Source organism: Ranitomeya variabilis, chromosome 1 (genome assembly GCF_051348905.1).
Source record: "Ranitomeya variabilis isolate aRanVar5 chromosome 1, aRanVar5.hap1, whole genome shotgun sequence".
In the NCBI taxonomy this organism is placed as follows: Eukaryota; Metazoa; Chordata; class Amphibia; order Anura; family Dendrobatidae; genus Ranitomeya; species Ranitomeya variabilis.
This window is the reverse complement of record NC_135232.1, coordinates 276,067,621-276,090,351: the sequence shown is the minus strand read 5'-3', so window position 1 is coordinate 276,090,351 and position 22,731 is coordinate 276,067,621. Positions and strand designations below refer to the sequence as shown.

At 44.6% G+C, this 22,731-nt stretch overlaps 1 protein-coding gene across 8 annotated transcripts in view; it reads right to left on the bottom strand.

Moving 5' to 3' along the window:
* The window catches only part of CIT (citron rho-interacting serine/threonine kinase), a 205,654-nt gene that overhangs the window by 17,490 nt on the left and 165,433 nt on the right, over positions 1–22,731 (bottom strand). For all 8 annotated transcript variants that reach the window (XM_077294796.1, XM_077294806.1, XM_077294822.1 and 5 more), the window contains 9 exons: positions 20,524–20,661; positions 20,220–20,400; positions 19,378–19,469; positions 19,081–19,185; positions 18,099–18,268; positions 14,362–14,442; positions 12,438–12,573; positions 9,558–9,697; positions 7,571–7,663 (listed from right to left, as the gene is read on the bottom strand). In XM_077294796.1, the coding sequence (XP_077150911.1) occupies positions 7,571–7,663; positions 9,558–9,697; positions 12,438–12,573; positions 14,362–14,442; positions 18,099–18,268; positions 19,081–19,185; positions 19,378–19,469; positions 20,220–20,400; positions 20,524–20,661 (1,136 nt within the window). The remainder of the gene's footprint in view (positions 1–7,570; positions 7,664–9,557; positions 9,698–12,437; positions 12,574–14,361; positions 14,443–18,098; positions 18,269–19,080; positions 19,186–19,377; positions 19,470–20,219; positions 20,401–20,523; positions 20,662–22,731) is intronic.

The window sequence follows — 22,731 nt, the reverse complement described above, 5'->3', positions numbered from 1 at the left end:
GATGATGCTCCAGAAATTCTCAATGGGGTTGAGGTCAGGGGAGGATGGTGGCAGGTCAGTCCTCTCCGCTCTGTCAGGCCTGCAGCAACCCGATTGTTCCCACTGCCCAGGATCCCCCGGCCGATCTGCCCGAGAGTGATACCCCCATCCCAGGCTGGGCTTCCTCTCTGTCACAAATCGGTGGCCGATCTAACACGGGTGTCTCAAACCCTGGTGTCCGTGCTGGACCGATTACCTCTGCAGACCCCCGCAGTAGCCAGCGGGTCGCAGGAGCCTCCGCCCGAGCCTTCCTTGATTAGCCGCAAAAGGTCCAGACAGGAACGTCGGTCTGAGTCCTCTTCTTGCTCCATCTCGCCACTCGGTCCTCCTCTGCGGTCGGTGTCCTCCCGATCCTCCGCTCCTGAGTCAGGCGAGGCGTTCTCTGATGCGCTTTCGGAGGATGTTTCGGAGCTGGATTCGAACCAAATCACTACCATGAGGGATATGGTTCAGAATCTCATTGGAGCGATAAATCTAACCTGTGGCATCAAGGAGTCCTCTACAGAACCCGCAGATCAGGCGGTTTCGTTTAGACGGGCTAAACCACCTTCCAAGTTTTTCGCTCCTCACCCGGAATGCGAGGAGATTATGACCAGAGAAAGAGAGAATCCGACCAGACGCTTTCAGAGAGGAAAGCGACTTGGCGTTTTATATCCCTTCTCTCCAGAGGTCACCGATAATTGGACTGCTTCTCCTTCGGTGGACTCTCCAGTTTCCAGACTGTCCACCAACACGGTCCTTCCACTGTCCGGCGGAGCATCTCTGAAGGATTCTAACGATAGAGTCATAGAATCTTTCGCAAAGTCAGCATTTGAAGCGGCCTCAGCTAGTCTTTGCCCGGCCTTTGCTTCCACTTGGGTTTCAAAATCCATATCCAAATGGGCCAAACAGCTCCGTCAGGGCATTCTGGACGGGGTTCCATCTGGACAGCTGGCGGAACTTGCCAACCAGATTTCTCACGCGTGTGAATATCTGGTCTCCGCCTCCCTGGACGCCGCGTCTTGTGCGGCTCAGGCGTCCAGCAACGCGGTTGCCATCCGCCGGACCGTTTGGCTTAAGGCCTGGCAGGCGGATTTGTCTTCTAAAAAGTCCCTTACCAGCCTGCCTTTTCAGGGGTCTCGTCTCTTTGGTTCTAAGCTGGACCAAATCATTAAGGATGCTACAGGTGGCACAAGTTCCTTTCTTCCCCAGGCCAAGCCTCGTCGCCCTCCTCCTAGACGTCAATTTCGGTCTTTTCGTCGCTTCGCGGCATCAAATTCCTTCTCCCAGCAGCAACAGAGGCCACAGGCACGTCAAGAGAAGAAGACAGTATCCTTTAGGCCCACTCCTTCCTTGCGTCCTCGCTACTCCCAGCGTAGATCCTCCAGGTCCAGGACTGGAGGAACCACCTCGGCATGACTCTCGGCTAGTCATCAGCCCACCTCCCAGGCTGGGCGGAAGTCTCCTCTTCTTCAGGGACGTCTGGATCTTCTCAGTAGAGGATGCATGGGTCAGGGAAGTTGTATCCTCGGGATACAAGATAGAGTTCGTTTCACGACCCCGGGAATGATTTTTCGAATCCCGACCTCCAAGAGATCCCGCTCTAGTTCTGGGTTTCTTCGCAGCCATCACTTCTCTCCTCAAAGCCGGGGTAATTGTTCCCGTCCCAGAAAAAGAACGGTTCACAGGTTTCTATTCAAACCTTTTTGTGGTACCGAAAAAAGACGGCAGGGTGCGTCCCATTCTGGATCTCAAATTGCTGAACAAGAGAGTTCGTCTGAAGCACTTCAGGATGGAATCCCTTCGTTCAGTAATTGCTTCCATGGAGGCTCAGGAATTTCTGTGTTCCATAGATATTCAGGATGCCTACCTCCATGTTCCGATATTTCCGGGACATCACTGATACCTGTGCTTTGCAGTGCTTCAGGAACATTTTCAGTTCGTCGCCCTGCCGTTCGGTCTTGCAACCGCCCCAAGAGTTTTCACGAAGATCATGGCGGCGCTGATGGCCATCTTGAGGGTCAGAGGCCTGGTTCTGTTTCCATACCTCGACGACATCCTCATCAAGGCTCCGTCCTTTTCTCAGGCCCACGAAAGCCTGTCCATCGTTCTCGACACCCTAGCCCGTTTCGGGTGGCTGGTCAACCGGAAGAAGTCCTGCCTTATTCCTTCTCAGCGCATCATCTTTCTGGGCATGCTCTTCGACACTCGTCAGACCAAGGTCTTTCTTCACGAAGACAAGAGATCCATTCTTCGTCGGGACATACGCGTGCTCCAGGGCCCTCGGTCTCCCTCCTTCCGATCGGCCATGAAGGTTTTGGGGAGGATGGTAGCAACATTGGAAGTGATTCCCTTCACCCAATTTCACTCGCGACCTCTTCAGCAAGCCATCCTGTCTCAGTGGAACAGGTCTGTCTTCTCCCTGGACCGCCCGATCTGACTCTCTCCCCTGGTCAAACGGTCTCTCAACTGGTGGCTCACGTCACCTCTCGTCTCCCAGGGCAGGTCCTTCTTTCCAGTTCACTGGCAAGTGGTGACGACGGATGCCAGCCTGCTCGGCTGGGGTGCGGTGTTTCGCCACCTGACTGTACAGGGCCGCTGGCTGGCGCAGGAGTCAACCTTGCCGATCAATGTCCTCGAGATCCGGGCCATTTTTCTGTCCCTTCGTCACTGGGAAGGGATTCTCAGGGGCCTTCCAATCCGAATCCAGACGGACAATGCCACGGCGGTGGCATATGTCAACCATCAAGGGGGGACTCGGAGCTCCTTGGCCTTGGCCGATGTATCCAAGATCCTCCTCTGGGCAGAGACAACGGTTCCGGTGATATCCGCGGTGCATATCCCCGGCGTGGACAATTGGGCCGCCGCCTTCCTCAGCCGCGAGGGTCTCGCGGCAGGGGAATGGTCCTTGCATCCGGAGGTCTTCCATCAGATTTGTCTTCGATGGGGGACGTGGACCTCATGGCGTCTTGAATGAACAGGAAGGTTCCGCAGTTCATCTCCAGGTCTCGCGATCCTCTTGCAGTGGGCGTCGACGCTCTGGCCATTCCTTGGTCACAGTTTGTGCTGCCCTACCTGTTCCCACCCCTTCCATTACTTCCCAAACTGTTGAAAAAGATCAAAGCGGAAGGGGTGCCGGTCATTCTGATCGCCCCGGATTGGCCCAGGAGAGCTTGGTTCGCGGAGCTCGTCAATCTTCTCGTGGACGCTCCTTGGCGCCTTCCAGACAGGCCCGATCTGCTGTCTCAGGGTCCGATCTGCCACCCGAATTCTTGGTCGCTCAGTTTAATGGCGTGGCTGTTGAGACCGCAGTTCTAAGAGCGTCTGGCCTTTCGGACCGGGTGATTCACACAATGATTCAGGCTCTGAAGCCTTCGTCTTCCAGGATCTACTATCGTACCTGGAAGGCTTACTTCCGTTGGTGCAAGACCAACTGCGTTTCATCTATGTCCTTTTCCCTGCCTTCCATTTTGGCCTTCCTTCAGGCAGGACTGGATTCGGGCCTAGCTCTTAGTTCCCTGAAGGGCCAGGTCTCTGCGCTTTCCATCCTTTTTCAGAAGACTTTAGCTTCCTGACCACAGGGTAAGACCTTCCTTCAAGGAGTAGCCCACGCTGTCCCTCCGTACAGGGCCCCTGTGGATTCATGGGATTTAAACCTGGTACTGGATCTTCTGAGGGTTTCCCCCTTTGAGCCTCTCAGGGAGGTCCCCCTGTCAGTTCTATCTTGGAAGGTGGCCTTTCTTGTGGCCATCACTTCTATCCGCCGCGTTTCCAAATTGGCGGCCCTGTCTTGCCGTCCTCCGTTCTTGGTCATCCACCAGGACTAGGTGGTCCTCAGGCCTCCGCCTTATTTTCTTCCTAAGGTGGTTTCCACCTTCTACCTCAACAAGGACATCGTTCTACCTTCCTTTTGTCCAGCTCCGACTCATCCTCTGGAGCGATCGTTGAACAAGCTGGACCTCGTCAGGGCAGTGAAGATCTACCTGGATAGAACGTCCACTTTCCGGAAGACAGATTTTCTTTTCGTCATTCCTGATGGTTCGCGCAGAGGCCAACCGGCTTCTAAGGCGACTATTGCTCGCTGGATCAGAACGGCAATTCTGGAGGCTTACCGGGTCAAGAACAGTGTGCCCCCTCCTGGGATCAAGGCTCACTCTACCCGGGCAGTCGGCGCCTCCTGGGCGGTGCACCACAGGGCTTCCGCCCTACAGCTTTGCAAAACGGCAACCTGGTCTTCCATCCACACGTTCGCCAAATTTTACAAGGTCCATACCTACACTTCGGCGGACGCCAGCCTAGGCAGAAGGATCTTGCAGGTGGCAGTGGTGAGTCCTCTGGCCTGATGGAAGTCTGTTTCTTCCCGCCCTTGGGACTGCTTTGGGATGTCCCATGGTTCCTGTGTCCCCCAATGAGAGGCGATAAAGAAAACAGATTTTACGGTAAGCGACCAAAAATCCTGTTTCTTGGAGCCTCCATTGGGGGACACAGCACCCTCCCAATGTTTCTCGGTTTCTGTTGTTTTATGTTCTATGACTGTTCTCACGTTTACAGTTCTCAAGTTTGTGGTTATGGTTTTCAACCTTGTTATTTTTCTCCTACTGCTTTCTCACTAACTGAAGAGTATAATGCCAGTCGGTGGGGTGTACACTGCAGAGGAGGAGCTAACTTTTTTATTTGCATAGTGTCAGCCTCCTAGTGGCAGCAGCATACACCCATGGTTCCTGTGTCCCCCAATGGAGGCTCCAAGAAACAGATTTTACGGTAAGCAACCAAAAATCCTGTTTTTGTTGACGCAGCTGCATGATTTACGGCTGCTAAACAGCTTGAGTACATGTGGGGGTTGCCTGGTTGCTAGGGAATCCCCACATGTATTCAAACTGTCTATCAGCTGTAAATCATGCAGCTGAGGCAACAAAAACTAAATCTCCGAGCACTAAAAAATGCTCGGAGACCACCCGAGCGTGCTCGGGAAAACCCAAGCAACGAGTATACTCGCTCATCACTAGTTCTTATCCTTCCTCATTCATTTATTAGTCCATTCAAAAACCTATTTATTGCATTTCATTTGTCACTTACAATACCGCAACTTCAAGGGAATCTGTCACAAGGTTTTTGCCACCTAATCTGAAATCAGTATAGTGTAGACAGACGTTTCACTTACTGGGATGTTCGCTGCAGTTTTATCATCAGGAGTAGGGTTGAGCGAAACGGGTCGGCCATTTTCAGAAGTCGCCGACTTTTGGCAAAGTCGGGTTTCATGAAACCCGACCCGACCCGACCCCTGTGTGGGGTCGGCCATGAGGTTGGCGATCTTCTGAATCTGGTATCGGAATTCCGATACCAAGTTCCGATATGTTTGCGATATCGGAAATCGGTATCGAAATCCACATTTAAGTGTAAAATAAAGAATTAAAATAAAAAATATTGATATACTCACCTCTCCGGAGGCCCCTGGACATCGCCGCTGGTAACCGGCAGCCTTCTTTGCTTAAAATGAGCGCGTTTACGGCCTTCCATGACGTCACGGCTTCTGATTGGTCGCGTGCCGCTCATGTGACCGCCACGCGACCAATCACAAGCCGTGACGTAATTCTCAGGTCCTAAATTCCTAATTCTAGGAATTTAGGACTTGAGAATTACGTCACGGCTTGTGATTGGTCGCGTGAGCGGTCACATGGGTGGCCGCGACCAATCACAAGCCGTGACGTCATCTAAGGCCCTGAACGCGCTCATTCTTAAGAAGGAAGGCTGCCGGAAAGAAGCAGGGCGCGTCCGAGGGGGAGTATATACCTAATAGGAATATACTCACCCTCGGCTTCTTTCCGGCAGCCTTCCTTCCTACGAATGAGCGCGTTCAGGGCCTTAGATGACGTCACGGCTTCTGATTGGTCGCGGCCGCCCATGTGACCGCCACGCGACCAATCACAAGCCGTGACGTAATTCGCAGGTCCTAAATTCCAAGAATTAAGGTCCAGGCTGCGTCGGAGAGGTGAGTATATCAATATTTTTTATTTGAATTCTTTATTTTACACATTAATATGGATCCCAGGGCCTGAAGGAGAGTTTCCTCTCCTTCAGACCCTGGGAACCATAGTATCCCATTGCACTGCATTGGGTTTCGTGTTTCGGCCGACCCCGACTTTTTTATAGGATCGGCCGATTTCACTCAACCCGACTTTTGAGAAAGTCGGGTTTCGTGAAACCCGACCCGATCCTATAAAAATAAAAGTCGCTCAACCCTAATCAGGAGATCATCACTAGAGGACTAGGAAACCTGTAGCCAGGCATTCAAGCATTTTATGAAAACTAAAGCAAACAGTCCAGTAAATGATACATTGCTGGAGTCAGGGTCTCTGCCCATACATCATGCTGCTCTCAGATGAGGTAGCAAAAACCCGGTAACAGATTCCCTTAATCGCCTTTTTTGGAGACTGCTCAAAAAATAAAAACATGATGTGGATTATTCTTTACATATTTATTCTCTATATTAATCAGTTTAGTGCACATTTCTGTTCACATATTGGATTAAATTCATGTGCATGATTTGCCTTCCTTCTTAAGACTGACACGAAAAGTATCCTGACTGCCCCTATAATCAATGCGTCTTTTTGCATCAGTAATGATATCCATTTTGGACATGAATTCAGTTTGCCTGTTCCTCTGCAGGGGTGGGCAAGTAATTTTCCCGAAAGACCATGACTGTTGTGGAGGCCCAAACCAATAGGCTGAATTCTGCTCATTATTAATATTAACATTAATTGATATTAATATTAATTGTATCACTTAATATTGAGCTTTTAAGTATGCAGACAGACCCCTATATACCGTAAGAGCTCACACACAGCCCATTTACCATTTGAGCCCCTACATAACCTCCTGTATACAGTATCAGTCCCCACATAGCCTCCTATATATAGCATGAGCCCCACATAGCCTCCATATATACATTGTGAGCCCCACATAATCTTCTATATACAGCATGAGCCCCACATAGCCTCCATATATACATTGTGAGCCCCACATAATCTCCTACATACAGCAAAAGACCCATATAGCCTTCTATATGCAGCATTAGCCACACAGAGCCTTCATATATACAGCGTGAGTCCCCACATAGCCTTCCATGTACAGCATCGGCCACACATAGCTGGTTATATGCTTCATGAGTCCCAAATAGCCTCTTATAGAACGTGACCACCATAGTCCCCTATATACAGTGTGAGCCCCAAATAGCCTCTTACATACAGTATAAGCCCACAAATCCCCCCCCCCCCCCCATATACGGCATATGGCCTGAGGGTCGGATGTCATCCGCAGGCCGCGCTTTGCCCAGGTCTCCTCTAAAGAGACCACCGAAACGGAATGTGCACACAAAAATGTGAGCTTACGCTAACTTCAAAAGTGCCATGTTATACATTTTATTGAAGGGATCATTACATCTAATTTTAAAGTGACTGGTTCATGATTAAAAATGACTATATCCAAATATGGGACAATAACCGAAAAGTGGGAAATCAACATTTAGGGAGAGAATAACAAATTGGGCACGTACCTTTCTTATGCAGAATTTGCTGAGGTTTTCATTGTATCGCAATATCACCACTTTATTTATCATGGCAGCGCAAATGCATAATCCATTCTCAATCTACAACAACACAGAAGTGTTACAAATACCACATTTGGGTTCCTACATACATTTCTTTCTCAGTTTTCCAACAACAATGTACTGGGTCAGTTTCTTCTCGGTTATGTAATAGGAGACTGATGGTATAATTACAGGAGCATTATCAACACACCTAATTACAAGAAGTACTACAAATGCAGTCACACTTTTACAAAACCACAAACACAATCATGGCCACGATTCATCAAGGCCATCGATTTTGTCGCTGGTCTTAATGAGGGGGTGTGGTGGAGTCAGAAGCTCCTTATTCATGAAGTGGTGCATGCCTCTCCATGAATCTGGAGCATCTAGACCAGAAATCTCACACCAGTCAGGTACTGGAGAGAGAATTTTAATGTAGGAAACACAGCCCTCCTAGAGCTCATCATGCATTCGGCAGGCTATGGTGTCACCGCCCCACCACGCTCACATTCCACCCCAGCTTCACCCATTTTGGAGGAACTAGGAGAAATTGGCATTTAAATACCAAAAATCTGAACATTTTGGAGCAACTCCGATTAGTGCCAACATTTTCCAATTTACCAAAGTTTTTACTCCACTGTTTTGGCATAAAAGCTGTATATGTATCCTATATTTCTAGTAAGTTACACATGTTGAATACTGATTGAAAATGATAAAATCCTAATAAGGGTATATTTCACACAATGAATGTTGGCAGGAAAAATGCTGCATACATTACATGTGTTGACTTGTTTATTTAGGCAGTCAACAGAATGGGTAAAAAAAAAAATGCAGCAAAAACGCTGAAATAATCTACATTCTGTGGTTTTGTAAAAATGTACTGAGGCTTAAAAAAGCTAAACTTATTTTGGAAATCTCATTTATTTTGCTGCTAATGTAAAAGGCTGCATTTTTCCATAAAAAGAAAACACAGCACAATGCTACAGTGATCAAGCCCTAAATGTGCAAAATCCTCACTAAGGCTACGTTCACATTTGCGGTCAGCGCCGCAGCGTCGGGCGCCGCATGCGTCATGCGCCCCTATATTTAACATGGGGGCGCATGGACATGCGTTGTGCTGCGTTTTGCGCCGCATGGCCGCAAGCGTTGGACGCAAGAAACGCTTCAAGTTGCATTTTTTTTGCGTCCAACTTTCGGCCAAAAAGGACGCATGCGGCGCAAAACGCAGCGTTTTTGTTTGCGTTGTGCGCTGCGGCGCCGACGCTGCGGCGCACAACGCAAATGTGAACGTAGCCTAAGGCGTCTTGGAAGCCCATTACGCCTCTACAGACCAGCAGACGCTCACTGTATGCTGCCTCCATAAGACACGAGGTTGTCCCTGCAATGCTTCTAGGGCAGATCAGTATAGGCTCATCAATGTCCATACCACCTGCCTTCGCGCCAGTATTTTTCATACTGTATGGAAACTTCCTTTCTACAAAATGACTGTTTCGACAGTAGCATGGGTAGTTACCTAAAGTTCACCAGTATGAAGATTTGTAGGTGATTTAGGGTAAAAAAAAAAAAAATCTAGCAAAAGTTTCCTTTAACTAAAGCAATGGAAACAACTATTTCAGCAGGAGATGTTTGCAAGTAGATGTGATATTACTGCAGCAAACATTTATAGAAGGGTAGTAATGCATTACAGGACACGGATTTCACAGAATGTATCTATATAAGGAAAATAATTCAAACATCATACGTAGGGGTTAATATATGTGAAAGAAATCACCTCACTAACCACCTGATCCTTCAGTAAGCGAAGTGCAGTGTTACCCACTTTCTTAATGTTGTAAAGGCATTCCTTCAGTCTTCTCCCCTACATTTTGTTACGCCAAGCTTGTACACACAGGATTACAAGGCCAATTTATGGAAACACATACAAGATCTGCAGTCCCATAATACTGTCACTTACCTTTCCAGCAGCAAATAGATGGCAGCCTTTAATGGCCTCAAACACGGTGAGAGCAACCTCCGGCTGTGCAGGCAGGTGGGCCTGGGCCAGGGACTGCTTCACTTTCTTCACATCAATTAAGCACAATGCACGCTCTTCTCCTACAAATATAAGGAACATTCAGGAGTTAGATAAGGAGGCTGCTGGGTATCCGTACTTGCAGCTTGGAACAAGTAGTGGGAGCCTTAAAGGGGTTGTCCACCATGTTGATATTGATGACCTATCTTTTGGATAGGTCATCAAAGTCAGATCACTAGGGATCTGCCACCACGCACCCCCAGTGATCCACTGTTTGATCAGTCAGAAGCTGGAAGTAACAGTGTATGGAGTAGAACAGCCTAGCTCCATACACTGATTGGTGGTCACTGCCGACTACTACAGCTCAGCATCTATATATTATAGAGGCCAATCAATGGTAACCGGCAGTGGCCACGAGGCAGTGTATAGAGCGAAGCTTCCTGCTCAGGCCTCTGCCCGTTTACATCCGCCTGCCAGAGCTAATAACCTCTGATGGATGGTGATACCATGTGTCAGACCACGATCAAGCGGATATTGATGACTTATCCCAAGGACAGGTCTTCGTTATCAAAGTGGTGGAAAACCCTTTTAACCCCCTTCACGCTGCAGCCCATTTTCAGTTTTGTATGTGATTTTTTGTTTTTGCTCTCCTGCTTCCTAGAGCCATAACTTTTTTATTTTTCAGTCAATATGGCCATATGATGGCTTGTATTTTGTGGGACGAGTTGTACTTTTGAACGACACCATTGTTTTGACCCTGTTGTGTACTGGAAAACGGGGAAAAAAAATCCTAGTGTGGTGAAATTGTGAAAAAGTGTGCAATTCAACAATTGATTTTTTTTTTTTAACCATGTTCACCAAATGCTAAAAGTGACCTGCCAGTATGATTTTCCAGGTCATTAATAGTTCCTAGAAACCAAACATGTATTGGTTGTTTTTTTATTTAAGTGGGGGAAAAAAAATCAAAGTTTATTTAAAAAAAAAAAAAAAAAAGCCATATCCCGAGACCCGTAGCATCTCCATTCTTCGTGATCTGGGGCTGGGTGAGGGCTTATTTTTTGCGTGCCGAGCTGACATTTTTAATGATACCATTTTGGTGCAGATACGATCTTTTGATTACCCGTTATTGCATTTTAATGCAATGTTGCGGGACCAAAAAACTGTAATTCTGGCATTTTTACTTTTTCTTTCCGCTACTCCGTTTACCGATCGTTTTAATTCTTTTTATAGAATTTTTTTTTTTCACTTTTTACTTGCTTCAATATTCTCCATGTGAGACTAGAAGACGCGATCATACGATTGCTTGTGCCCTGCTCTATGTAGCAGAAATGGTCACTTGCTATGAGCGCAAACCGCTGGGCGGTGCTCATAGCAATCCGGCAATGAGAACCACAGGGGTCGGCTGCAGACCCCAGGTTGTCATGCCAACCCCATCGGTGACCTGCAGTCATGTGACATGGGCATCGATAGGCGGGATTAGTAACGTACCTCTGAGATTGACAGTGGCATTTAACAGGTTAACCGCAGCGGATGGATCGCGATTCCACACGCAGCTGTTAGGAGCACATGTCAGCTGCTCAAATCAGCTAACATGTGCCAGTAAAGATGTGGGCTCAGTGCCGGAGCCGATATCAAAGTGAGAGACACAACATGCTCTGTACATGTACGGCACATGTCGTTAATCTGGCTTTGTGCCAAATCATTTCAAATCAGAGAGCCGGTCCCATAACAGAACAATACAATATCCTACTTTTCAGGCGTTCACTTGCTAACACATATAATGCATTTGATGCTGTTACAGCTTAGCTGGTTGAGTGTGCCACTCTTTCACGACTTGTATGCATGGATAAAAGATGCCCACAAAATTCTTGACTTAACCCTCTATTAAGGTTTTGCATAGACAAGGCTACTTAATGCATTTCACCTTGATTAGTTAACTATCCCTTAAAATGGCTATCAGCTCGGTGTAACTATACCTTTTAAAAGGCAGCAATGTCTGTTTAACTATACCTTTAAATGGCAGGCAGATACATGTACTACAGATGGATACTGCTTTATGAAGTAGGTGAAAAATTCGAGAATAAAAGTGTAGTAATTAATGCTTTTTAGAAAACTTTTGACATGTCATAGTGACAAGCTGAGACCCCTAGGAACCACTAAATTGAATGAACAGAAGAACTCACCTGGGAGCTTGTAATAGCCAAGACTGAAGATGGACTCTACAGAAAGTTGTTTAACTTTGATTTTAACTGCTCATTCAGCTTGGCAATCGGTAGAGGCAGCCAATCGCAAGCAAGTCACGTTACTTATATTGTGGACTATGATGGAAAAGTCACATGCCATTTACAACCTATAATCCAGTGGGTGCAGATTATATTGGCAGTATTGTCACAATAATCATATTGATCGTAAATAGATGTGATGTTCAAAGTAACGTTGTTGCCTTAGCTTTTCTCTTAACCCTGTATATTGAGGTTAAAGAGTTCAGAATACAAGCTGCTTACATTACTCAATAAATCTTAGACCTGATAAGGCTGGTGGATTAACTTTAAAAGTCCATGTCTTCATGGCTAAAAAACAATCCTGATGTTAAGGTGAGTATTTTAATAACAGGCTGGAAAACTGACAGTAATTTTTCAATGTAAGTACACCAGCCTCAACCGGTCTTTTGAGCTTTATGTAATGTATGCAGTTTGTATTGTGAACCTAAAAAGATTTCAAACCAAGTTATGATATACGTCTTTATAAGTTTGAGTGTAATAAGCAGAATCTGAAATCTATCTATCTATCATTTTTTTTTTTTTTTTTTAATCATGCAGTTACCTGCTATAAGTAGGAGTTTCTCTAGCTCTTTCACGATATGAACTTGGAACACTGCCCCGACTCCAGGAATGTGAGTGAGAGAATTCTTTAACACATTCAGAGCATACAGGCCTTCCTCGGCTCCGACCAGAACAATCTGCAAAGAAAGGTGCACGCTGTGATGTACAATGCAAGGACAGATCTACTATATAATTGTCTAAGGGTCACTTCCGTCTTTCTGTCTCGGATTTTCATTGGTCGCGGCCTCTGTGTCATGGAATCCAAGTCGCTGATTGGTTTCGCCAGCTGCCTGTCATGGCTGCCGCGACCAATCAGCGACGGCCACAGTCCGATTAGTCCCTCCCTACTCCCCGGCGCCTGCTCCATACTCCCCTCCAGTCACCGCTCACACAGGGTTAATGCCGGCGGTAATGGAACGCGTTATGCCGCGGGTAACTCACTCCGTTACCGCCGCTATTAACCCTGTGTGACCAAGTTTTTACTATTGATGCTGCCTATGCAGCGTCAATAGTAAAAACATCTAATGTTAAAAATAATAATAATAAAAAAAATTATTATATCCTCACCTTTCCCGCTCCTCGCAACGCTCCGGTGACCGCTCCATGCAAGCGGCAGGATCAGGTGGCAAGGATGGTCTTCGAGAAGGACCTGCCATGACGTCACGGTCATGTGACCGCGACGTCATCACAGGTCTTGCGCGAGAAGGACCTGCCGTGACGTCACGGTCATGTGACCGCGACACGGTCATGTGACCGCGACGTCATCACAGGTCCTGCGCGAGAAGCAGGTGACAGGACTACAAGGGGCCCTGGAAGGTGAGTATATGTTTATTTTTTAACCTGTGACATACCTGGCTGGGCAATATACTACATGACTGGCCAATATACTACGTGGCTCTGTGCTGTATACTACGTCGCTGTGCAATATACTACGTGGCTCTGTGCTGTATACTACGTGGCTGGCCAATATACTACGTGGCTCTGTGCTGTATACTACGTCGCTGTGCAATATACTACGTGGCTCTGTGCTGTATACTACGTGGCTGGGCAATATATTACGTGGCTCTGTGCTGTATACTACGTCGCTGTGCAATATATACTACGTGGCTCTGTGCTGTATACTACGTGGTTGGGCAATATACCATGTCACTGGGCAATATACTACGTCACTGGGCAATATACTACGTCACTGGGCAATATACTACGTCACTGGGCAATATACTACGTCACTGGGCAATATACTACGTAACTGGGCAATATACTACGTGGCTGGGCAATATACTACGTGGCTGGGCAATATACTACGTGGCTGGGCAATATACTACGTCACTGGGCAATATACTACGTGGCTCTGTGCTGTATACTATGTCGCTGTGCAATATACTACGTGGTTGGGCAATATACTACGTGGCTGGACAATATACTACATAGCTGGGCATTATGCTACGTGACTGGCCAATATACTACGTCGCTGTGCAATATGCTACGTGGCTCTGTGCTGTATACTACGTCCCTGGGCAATATACTACGTTACTGGGCAATATACTACGTGGCTGGGCAATATACTACGTCACTGGGCAATATACTATGTCACTGGGCAATATGCTACGTGGCTGGGCAATATACTACGTGGGCTGTGCAATATACTACGTGGACATGCATATTCTAGAATACCCGATACGTTAGAATTGGGCCACCATCTAGTATAATATATTTATTTAAAAATAAGGAATGAGCAATATGATGTACTCTCCACATGAGAGGTTTCACGTGGTCTCTGATTTGGTGTAATGTGCGCAAGCAATGCATTAGATACATAAAGGTAAGATCATACGTAATACAATGAGGCTATAATGTATATTGGGGGCTCCTTACTTCCCAGTGCAGATTTTGCATGGCACAGTGTACTCTGCATTCATGCCTACCTGCTCTGTTAGAGGTATAGTGCAGTTTATGTCCAGCCGATCCTCCCCTTCCAGTTTTAAAAGGGAATTTCCAAGCAATTTCTGTGATCGTAAAGGGAAACAAAATACCGTAAGTCCACAGAATGCCATGATCTAAGCTTACATATATACTGCGCCTGTGTAATGCAAAGAACATCATTCAAGAATGAGATTTAAAGAAAAAAAAACTTCCATGCTACTTTCACATTGATATTTCACCAATAGGGTGGGACACAAAGTGACAATGACACATAAGGAGAGCGAGTAACGCAGCCGCTAGTGTAACAAGAGGTAACAAACACAACAGACTTGTGTCAAGACCATCTGTGTGATAATTACCTTTTCTACAAAACATGTCACCTCCAAAATACTCATCCTGATGTCATGAAAAGAGCAACATACAGTTACATACTAAACTTATACAAGGGGGGCAGCAGTTAGAAGCAATCACAAGTCTATACTGTCTAGATATGCAGAGACTGTACACTTGTGGCAGCCATTCAAATAATTGCCGCTGTATAGGACTCCTGCAGTCAGCCTTTGTGCCGCCATATACCAGTAGTCATATCATTAGCTCTCAGAAGCTTTATTGCTAGAAGTGTTGGACGATCGTGACTTATTTGTTAAACAGCCGTCCCTAAATGTATGGGTTTGGGCAGCATTACAAGTAAAATAGACTACATTTTCCCACTTGTTGATAGGATGAATTTGGCATTATACCCCAGTCCCACTTATTGGAATAGCTGCCATACTAGACATCACACGGAGTAAAGGAATGGTTTCTGCTAAACACAGGACTCCTTTCAGCCATTTCTGCGGAAGCAGAGTGAAAATTAATATGGCCATTATTACAGCTTTCACATAAGTTGTTTTTCCGCTATCTTAAAGGGGGGTTATGAGATGAGAAGTCTCTTGTCTACGGGCTGGGTCTGGTAATCATTCACTCTGCGCTGCTGACTGTTTCTAATGTTATACATTATATACGCTGTTCAGCAGTTTCAGAATGCGGCAATATCATTACATTACTAGACACATTTAGTAGTCAGAAGCTGAAATATCGGCCATATTGATTGATCTAAAAGCAAGCAGTATATAACTAAAACAGACCTTTACAATCAAGCAGATTATCTATGGTGACTTATTTTGTATTTTTTTAAATTATTAAATGTCATGCCTTTAAACATTTTTAATTTAGAAAGACTTATCAAGCAACCTTAAATGTGCAAAAAAATACAATACGTGGCGATATAAGTAATAAACTACAGAATATGCTTACCTGTAATATTAAAGGGGTGGGCCACTCAATGATTATTTTAACAAATAGGTTGGAGACATGAGTGCCCTTTATTAATCCAGCATATTGCTATATTAAATCAGCATCAGTTTTTTACTTTGGTAATCCAGGCCCCCTTCTTAATACAACTCCCTCCACGCACTATGTCAGACTGAAAAGGGGGTTAGCGGACAAACTCTACGCTGCCGACAGAATGGAGACGTATATCTCAGTATGGTACAAGGTGGTGGTTTATTTCAATGCGTTTCCAAGTGTATAATTATATACTTCAAACCGCGTTGAAAAAAACCACCACCTTTACTTCGCATACTGTTGGCAGAGCGGAATTTGTCCACTAACTCCCTTTACAGTCTGATGGTCGCTCGCTGACCCGTGGATCCGCTGCAGCTGATCTTTCTACATTACATGCGTTTTTAACAGATTGAACAGGTGAGTTTATAATCTGAGTATAAAGCTCACTGTATTTCTCGGATAAGACCCTATTTGCGCTGATCTCTCCTATGCCACGCACTATGGGGCACTCCTATGTCGGACATGGCCACAGATGAAGGGGAATGTATCCAAAAGCAACCTGCATTAAAAAAATGGGAAAATGGGAGAATAGCGCATGCACAGTGTTCTTCAGTGGCGGCCACTGATGAAAGTGTCTGGTCACAATTCTCTCCATCGGTGGCTTTGCTCAGGGTGGGCAGTCTGTAAAGCAGATACAAGTGGGCATGGCTTCACAAAGTAAGGAACTATCTTAAAGCATGCCGCCGCACATAATCAGGTTTCCAACATATTTACTGAAATGTTAACACAAAGTGGCCAATCCCATACCCACATACTGCCAATACCACTGGAGCTAACAAAACGTGCAACACACAAACACTACACTACTGGAAAATGACACCATAATAATAATGACATCTCATTTATTTTTATGGTTCCACAGGTTACACCTAGGTAAAATGTTGAGGAATATATAACAAACTTGTTTATACTGATCTGAATTATATATATATATATATATATATATATATATATATATATATATATATATATATATATTTTTTTTTTTTTTTCGATACACGTCTAACCCACAAAGACACGCACAAGGCTGCGCTACAGAAAGTGTAACGAGATCTGATTTTCCTTTCTCTACGAACTGCAATACAGGCAAGACCTCAGGTTGACAATTGCAGTTACGATTTAAAGGAGCAAATAAAAAAAAGCAACTTGTAAAAACTATTTTTTTTTGTTTCAGTCTGAACAACAAAAAGAGGAAAACCTGATCTAATTCAATTCCTTGAGAACCCAGCCAGTTTTGACCTTAGATGGGTCTTTAGAGTGTCCCATGCACTGCTGATTGTCTCCAGCGCTCACTTGAATATATGACATGTGAAGGTTGGGGTGAAGCGACCATCACCGATGAGCAGTGGTGCTGTGGCGGTGGGGAATTTAACTGATGAGTATAGGGGCTATTGTTATATCATATTCACTGCCCTTGTGCACTTTGGAAGAAATGATGGCTGTCCTTGATAGCAGTGATTCACCAAGGGGCCAACACAACATTAGTAGATCAAATTCCAGGAAAATTAGTCTGCGAGATCAGCTGAATTTCCGGCTGAAATGGAGCAGTCTGATTCTCCAGGCTTCGTTTTTTGCATCCACAATGTCCTCCAGTAGCCACAGAGGACATGTGTAGCCAGTATAAACAGTGAGGGTGCGGCGCTCTACTTGACGAACCATTGCCCACCTCTATCTGAGCCAAACTGCTGTATCTACCTGGTGTCAAAAAATCTCATCAGTCGTGCTTTATAGTGCACACGGAGAAGAATTGTAAGCATCGGCCCAGGAGCTAGTCTACTTTGGGTAACTTTAAAATATGATATAAAATAGAGCATCCAACAGTTTTAGACACATGTAACGGTCACATACTGCTTGCTTATACGATAGAAATAAATGTGGACGGCTAAGTACCAATAGTTATGTCCCAATTACTATTGATCACAGTTCGTATTGGATTGAAAAGCCAAAAATAGATTTCCAAGGAAGAAAATGTGTATCACAGAGAGGTAACAAATATCTACTGTTGTTCAAAAGGTTGCCTGTAACGTGTTAGCATATTTTTATCACAGGAAAAACAGGGTTATTTTCTCCATGCTGAAAATGTTTAAGTGATCCAAAGCCTAATTTTATTGAAAAGGTAAATACATGTTAAATTTTGTCTTAAGGAAAATTTCTCAGTCATTTGGTGTTGCATCAGTCTACCGGATGGTTCCCTGTCACTGATGGAAGGGACATTTCTTTAGACTTATGGGCAGATTTTCATAACTATGTTTTAGCTGGTTAATGAAGTGACAAATATAAATATGACGAACATGTAACATCAAAGTGGTAAAAGCAAAAATAAATATGTTTTAATTGTTATTCTTCTACTTACAGCATCAGCTTCTGCTTTCTCTCTAGATACTCTTCCACCAGCAACCACCGACTCCAAGGCATTGACCCAACGCTGCTTATCAGGAAAAGTAGGTGCTAACAAGTAAAGAGTGCGTCCCGGCCAGCAAGTAGTATGCGGGTGAGACTCCGCCTTCATCACGTATGGCACATCTGTTAGAGCATTGTAAGACAACTGTTAAAGCACGCGGGCTGGGCATGACCAGTGATTACAGGGCAGCATAATATTCTTTCTACAAATATCACCAATTCATCTTTGGCTACAGCTGGACAGTGTACGGAATACTAGTAATAATAAAGTGTTAGCACAACTATGAAGACCGATGCACAAGTAGGTTCCCAAACCGTATAATCTTGTGTAGATAACTTCGCACACAATGGGTAGTTGAGAAATTGTGGTTTTATGTGATCCAAAAATTAATACATACACAAACGTTTTGGTCATCTAGACCTTCATCAATGTGCTAAAGATTTATAGGAAAAGGATTGTAGGGTTCCACCCACAGTTACACCAAAGGCTCAGTATGTGCAGAGGACCTGGCTATGGTTAATACCAGGTGAACTTCACTGAATACCCAATTATAATGTATGGATTTTGTATGTGTCAGACACGGTGTCCACCGTTAGGCTCACTAACTAATGTCAAGCGAGCCCTGGTAGAACAGTGCCAAAAGGTGAATAAAGGTATTATTATTTTACTGTTGGGAAGAGTAGTGGACAGCACTTTTAACCTCACTGATTGCAGCCAAGACGTGAAAGTGCTTGTATTTTTGCTTGTGACGCTCATACTCAATACTGAATATATCAAATGTTTTGAAAATCTGGTTTCCAGTTTTTCATCATTTGCATATCAGTAACATGTCTTTTGATGATGTGATTTTAAAAATTCCACGAATTTATCTATATATCTACTGTATATTATACTTGATCTTCTGCAGTTCTGCACTTAGGTTTTAGCTTCTCACCTGATTTTGCCGTATTTACAAGTTCTGTGGATCCCACTGCTCCATGAACCGTTACATCACCATCAGGAAGACAAAGCTCAAACTCCTCTATAGGACGCTGTCCTCCTGCAGACAATAATCCAAAGATTCAAACTAATTAGTACGTTAAATAGAAATAGCAGTAGTGAATAAGACTAACCAGTGTATAAGCAAGTGTAAAGAAACAGCCACTTGGTATAAAAGGCAGTGACTTACATGCATAAGACAAAAAGCTCAGCATTCTTTTTTTTTTTTTTTTTTAAGTGATGCAATGATTACCTTCTTTTACTTCATTATCGTAGATTAGTATCTTCGATCCCTCCAGAACAATGTATTTTCGGTCCCAACCTTGCTGCCCTCGTTTGTTGTTTCTAAAAAATTAAATTGTAGATAAAGTAAATGCTGAGATATTAAGAATAAGAAATTATAGCATCCATAATAATTTATCTCAGTATAGCACAATGAGGACAAAATCAGAGAAAAAGACAACCAACGCACAGATGTCTATTAGGCTCCGGACAAAAGCAGAATCTAATAGGCTGCCTATCAGTTTTACACTGACGAACTAAATGAAAATAAACATAAATACAAAAGATAAAAACTTAATTCCAATATTACTGCTTTTTTTATTGATTCAGCCTCTGTTGCAAAAAAACACAATAGTAGTCAATAAATTTTATGTATTGGGTAGTCCAGCAAAAACAAGCAAAAACATGCCCTCATACAGCACCAAAAAAAAGCTGTGCTTTTAAACACAGTATAGTAAAAGAAGACGACATTCACAGGTACAAAGCTTATTCCATATATTGCATGTCTGATGGATGGAGAGCCCACTTCTGGGACCTATTTAGAGCTAAGTTCACACTAGGCATTTTTTTAAATGTGTTTTTTAATGCAAATTGTCAGCTGAGTTTTACAGTAACAGCAAAGTCTATAAGATATCAGACTAGTCCAAGGGGCCAGTCTACAGTGGCTTGTCCCCGCCCGCTGCCATTACTGACCGGTCTCTCCTTATACATGCATACAGAGAGGGACCTGTCATTAATGGGGAAAGGGTGGTGGTAAGCTGCTGCCAGGAACCCATTTGTCTGACTAGCTTCCCATGCATGCGTGTGACATACCGTGGGATCTTCATCCAGCCTTCCAGGCGCAGAGAGCCAGTCACGTCCTTCATTTGCATTCCAGGGGAATTCATCTTCTCTCTACAAAAGGCTTCGGTGAAGTGTGTAGCATATTCTGCAGGGAGGCCACATGTAGCTGGGAGGCAGGAGGAACACTTTGGGTGACACATGACCTGACATTCTTATGGAAAAACAAATAGAAATGGATATTAAAAATTCTGCTCGGGAAATGACGAGTGTGTCTATAAGCCCTTACTAATGTCTCATGTGTTATGGTCATGTGAAATATTACAATTTTTCTTACCTAAACACTTAGCTCCTTGGCGCCCAAAGTGCACAGTGTCTAAGCATACAGAACATTTGGCTGCCCGCATAGTAAGACCAACGTTAAATCTGTGCGGAATATTATGATGCATTCGTTCTTTAAGGCGACGACTAAATTCTGCAGAAATCAAAATAAGAGAGTTGGTTTCTTTCATGATATACATCAAGTCAGTAATTCAGATAATCTACTATATAATTGTCTAAGGGTCACTTCCGTCTGTCCTTCTGTCTGTCTGTCAGAGATATTCATTGGTCGCGGCCTCTGTCTGTCATGGAAATCCAAGTCGCTGATTGGTCGTGGCAAAACGCCCACGACCACTGCCACGACCAATCAGCGACGGCCATAGTCTGGCAGCGAAATGGTCGCTGCTTTACTGCCCTGCAGTCAGCGCTGAGCGCTCACACAGTGTTATTGCCAGCGTTAACAGACCGTGGTGTAACGCACTCCGTTAATGCAGCTATTAACCCTGTGTGACCAACTTTTTACTATTGATGCTGCGTATGCAGCATCAATAGTAAAAAGATCTAATGTTACAAATAATAATAATAAAAAAAGGTTGTTCTCACCATCCGACATCGCGCGCTGTCCTCGGCAGTGCAAGCGTCAGGTTCCGGTACCAAGGATGCTATGCGAGAAGGACCTGCCATGAAGTCACAGTCATGTGACCGCGACATCATCACAGGTCATGCGCTCATACCAACCCTGGGACCGGAAGCTGCCGCGTGCACCGCACACAGGCGCCAGGACTTCAAGGGGCCTTCGAAAGGTGAGTATATGTTTATTTTTTATTTTAAGTCTTTTTTAGCCACGCATATAGTGCCCACATTGCTATATACTACGTGGGCTGTGTTACATACTGCGTGGGCTCTGTTATATACTACATCTCTGTGCTATATACTATGTAGCTGGGCAGTATACAACGTGACTGTGCAATATATAACGTGACTGTCCATTATACTATGTGCTGTGTTATATACTACGTAGCTGTGCAATATACTATGTGGCTGTGTCGGTTCTGTTATATACTACATCGACTGTGCAATATACTACATGGCTGTGCAATATACTACGTAGCTATGCAATATACTACGTGCCTCTACAATATACTACGTGCCTCTACAATATACTACGTGGCTCTGCTATATACTATGTTGCTGACCAATATACTGCATAGCTGTGCAATACACTACGTAGCTGTGCAATACACTATGTGACTGTGTTATATACTATGTGGCTGTGCAATATACTACGTGCCTGTGCAATATACTATGTGGCTCTACAATATACTACGTGGCTCTGCTATATACTATGTGGCTGACCAATATACTACGTGCCTGTGCAATACACTACGTGGCTATGTTATATACTACGTAGCTAAGTTATATACTACGTCGGTTGTGTTATATACTACGTCACTGTGCAATATAGTACGTAGCCTGTGCTATATACTACCTACATATTCTAGAATACCCGATACGTTAGAATCGGACCACCATCTAGTTCCAAAATAAGAGACTAGACTGTCACCATAATTATGAATCAGATCATGCAAGACCTGCACCTAGGAAACAAGAAGCGGTGCAGAAGTAACAGAAGGTGCCTAAATTAGCCTTAGATCATAAAAGAATAGAACACCAACAAGGGTGACACAAATAGTTAAATTTTATTAAACAAATAGTAAACAGACAATTTAAAACCAGAATAAAATAGGGAAATGACAATGTGAACCACAGGCAGGAGGCACCACAGGAAAAACAGAGCCCAGTCAGGTTAAACCAAAATATTATAACTACTCAGCAATTACCCGTACATCTACAGAGTCACAAAGAAGTCCAAAAGTGCTAGGAGGGCTGTAGACCACCCCTACAACTAAGAGTAGCAAAGTACCAGTACGGTCAGAGATAAAACTCATATATTACCTGCTAGGATGCTGTAAAACTGTGGCGCCACCTGTCCCCTACGCGCGTTTCGGCGCTATTAGCCTTCTTCCGGAAGAAGGCTAATAGCGCCGAAACGCGCGTAGGGGACAGGTGGCGCCACAGTTTTACAGCATCCTAGCAGGTAATATATGAGTTTTATCTCTGACCGTACTGGTACTTTGCTACTCTTAGTTGTAGGGGTGGTCTACAGCCCTCCTAGCACTTTTGGACTTCTTTGTGACTCTGTAGATGTACGGGTAATTGCTGA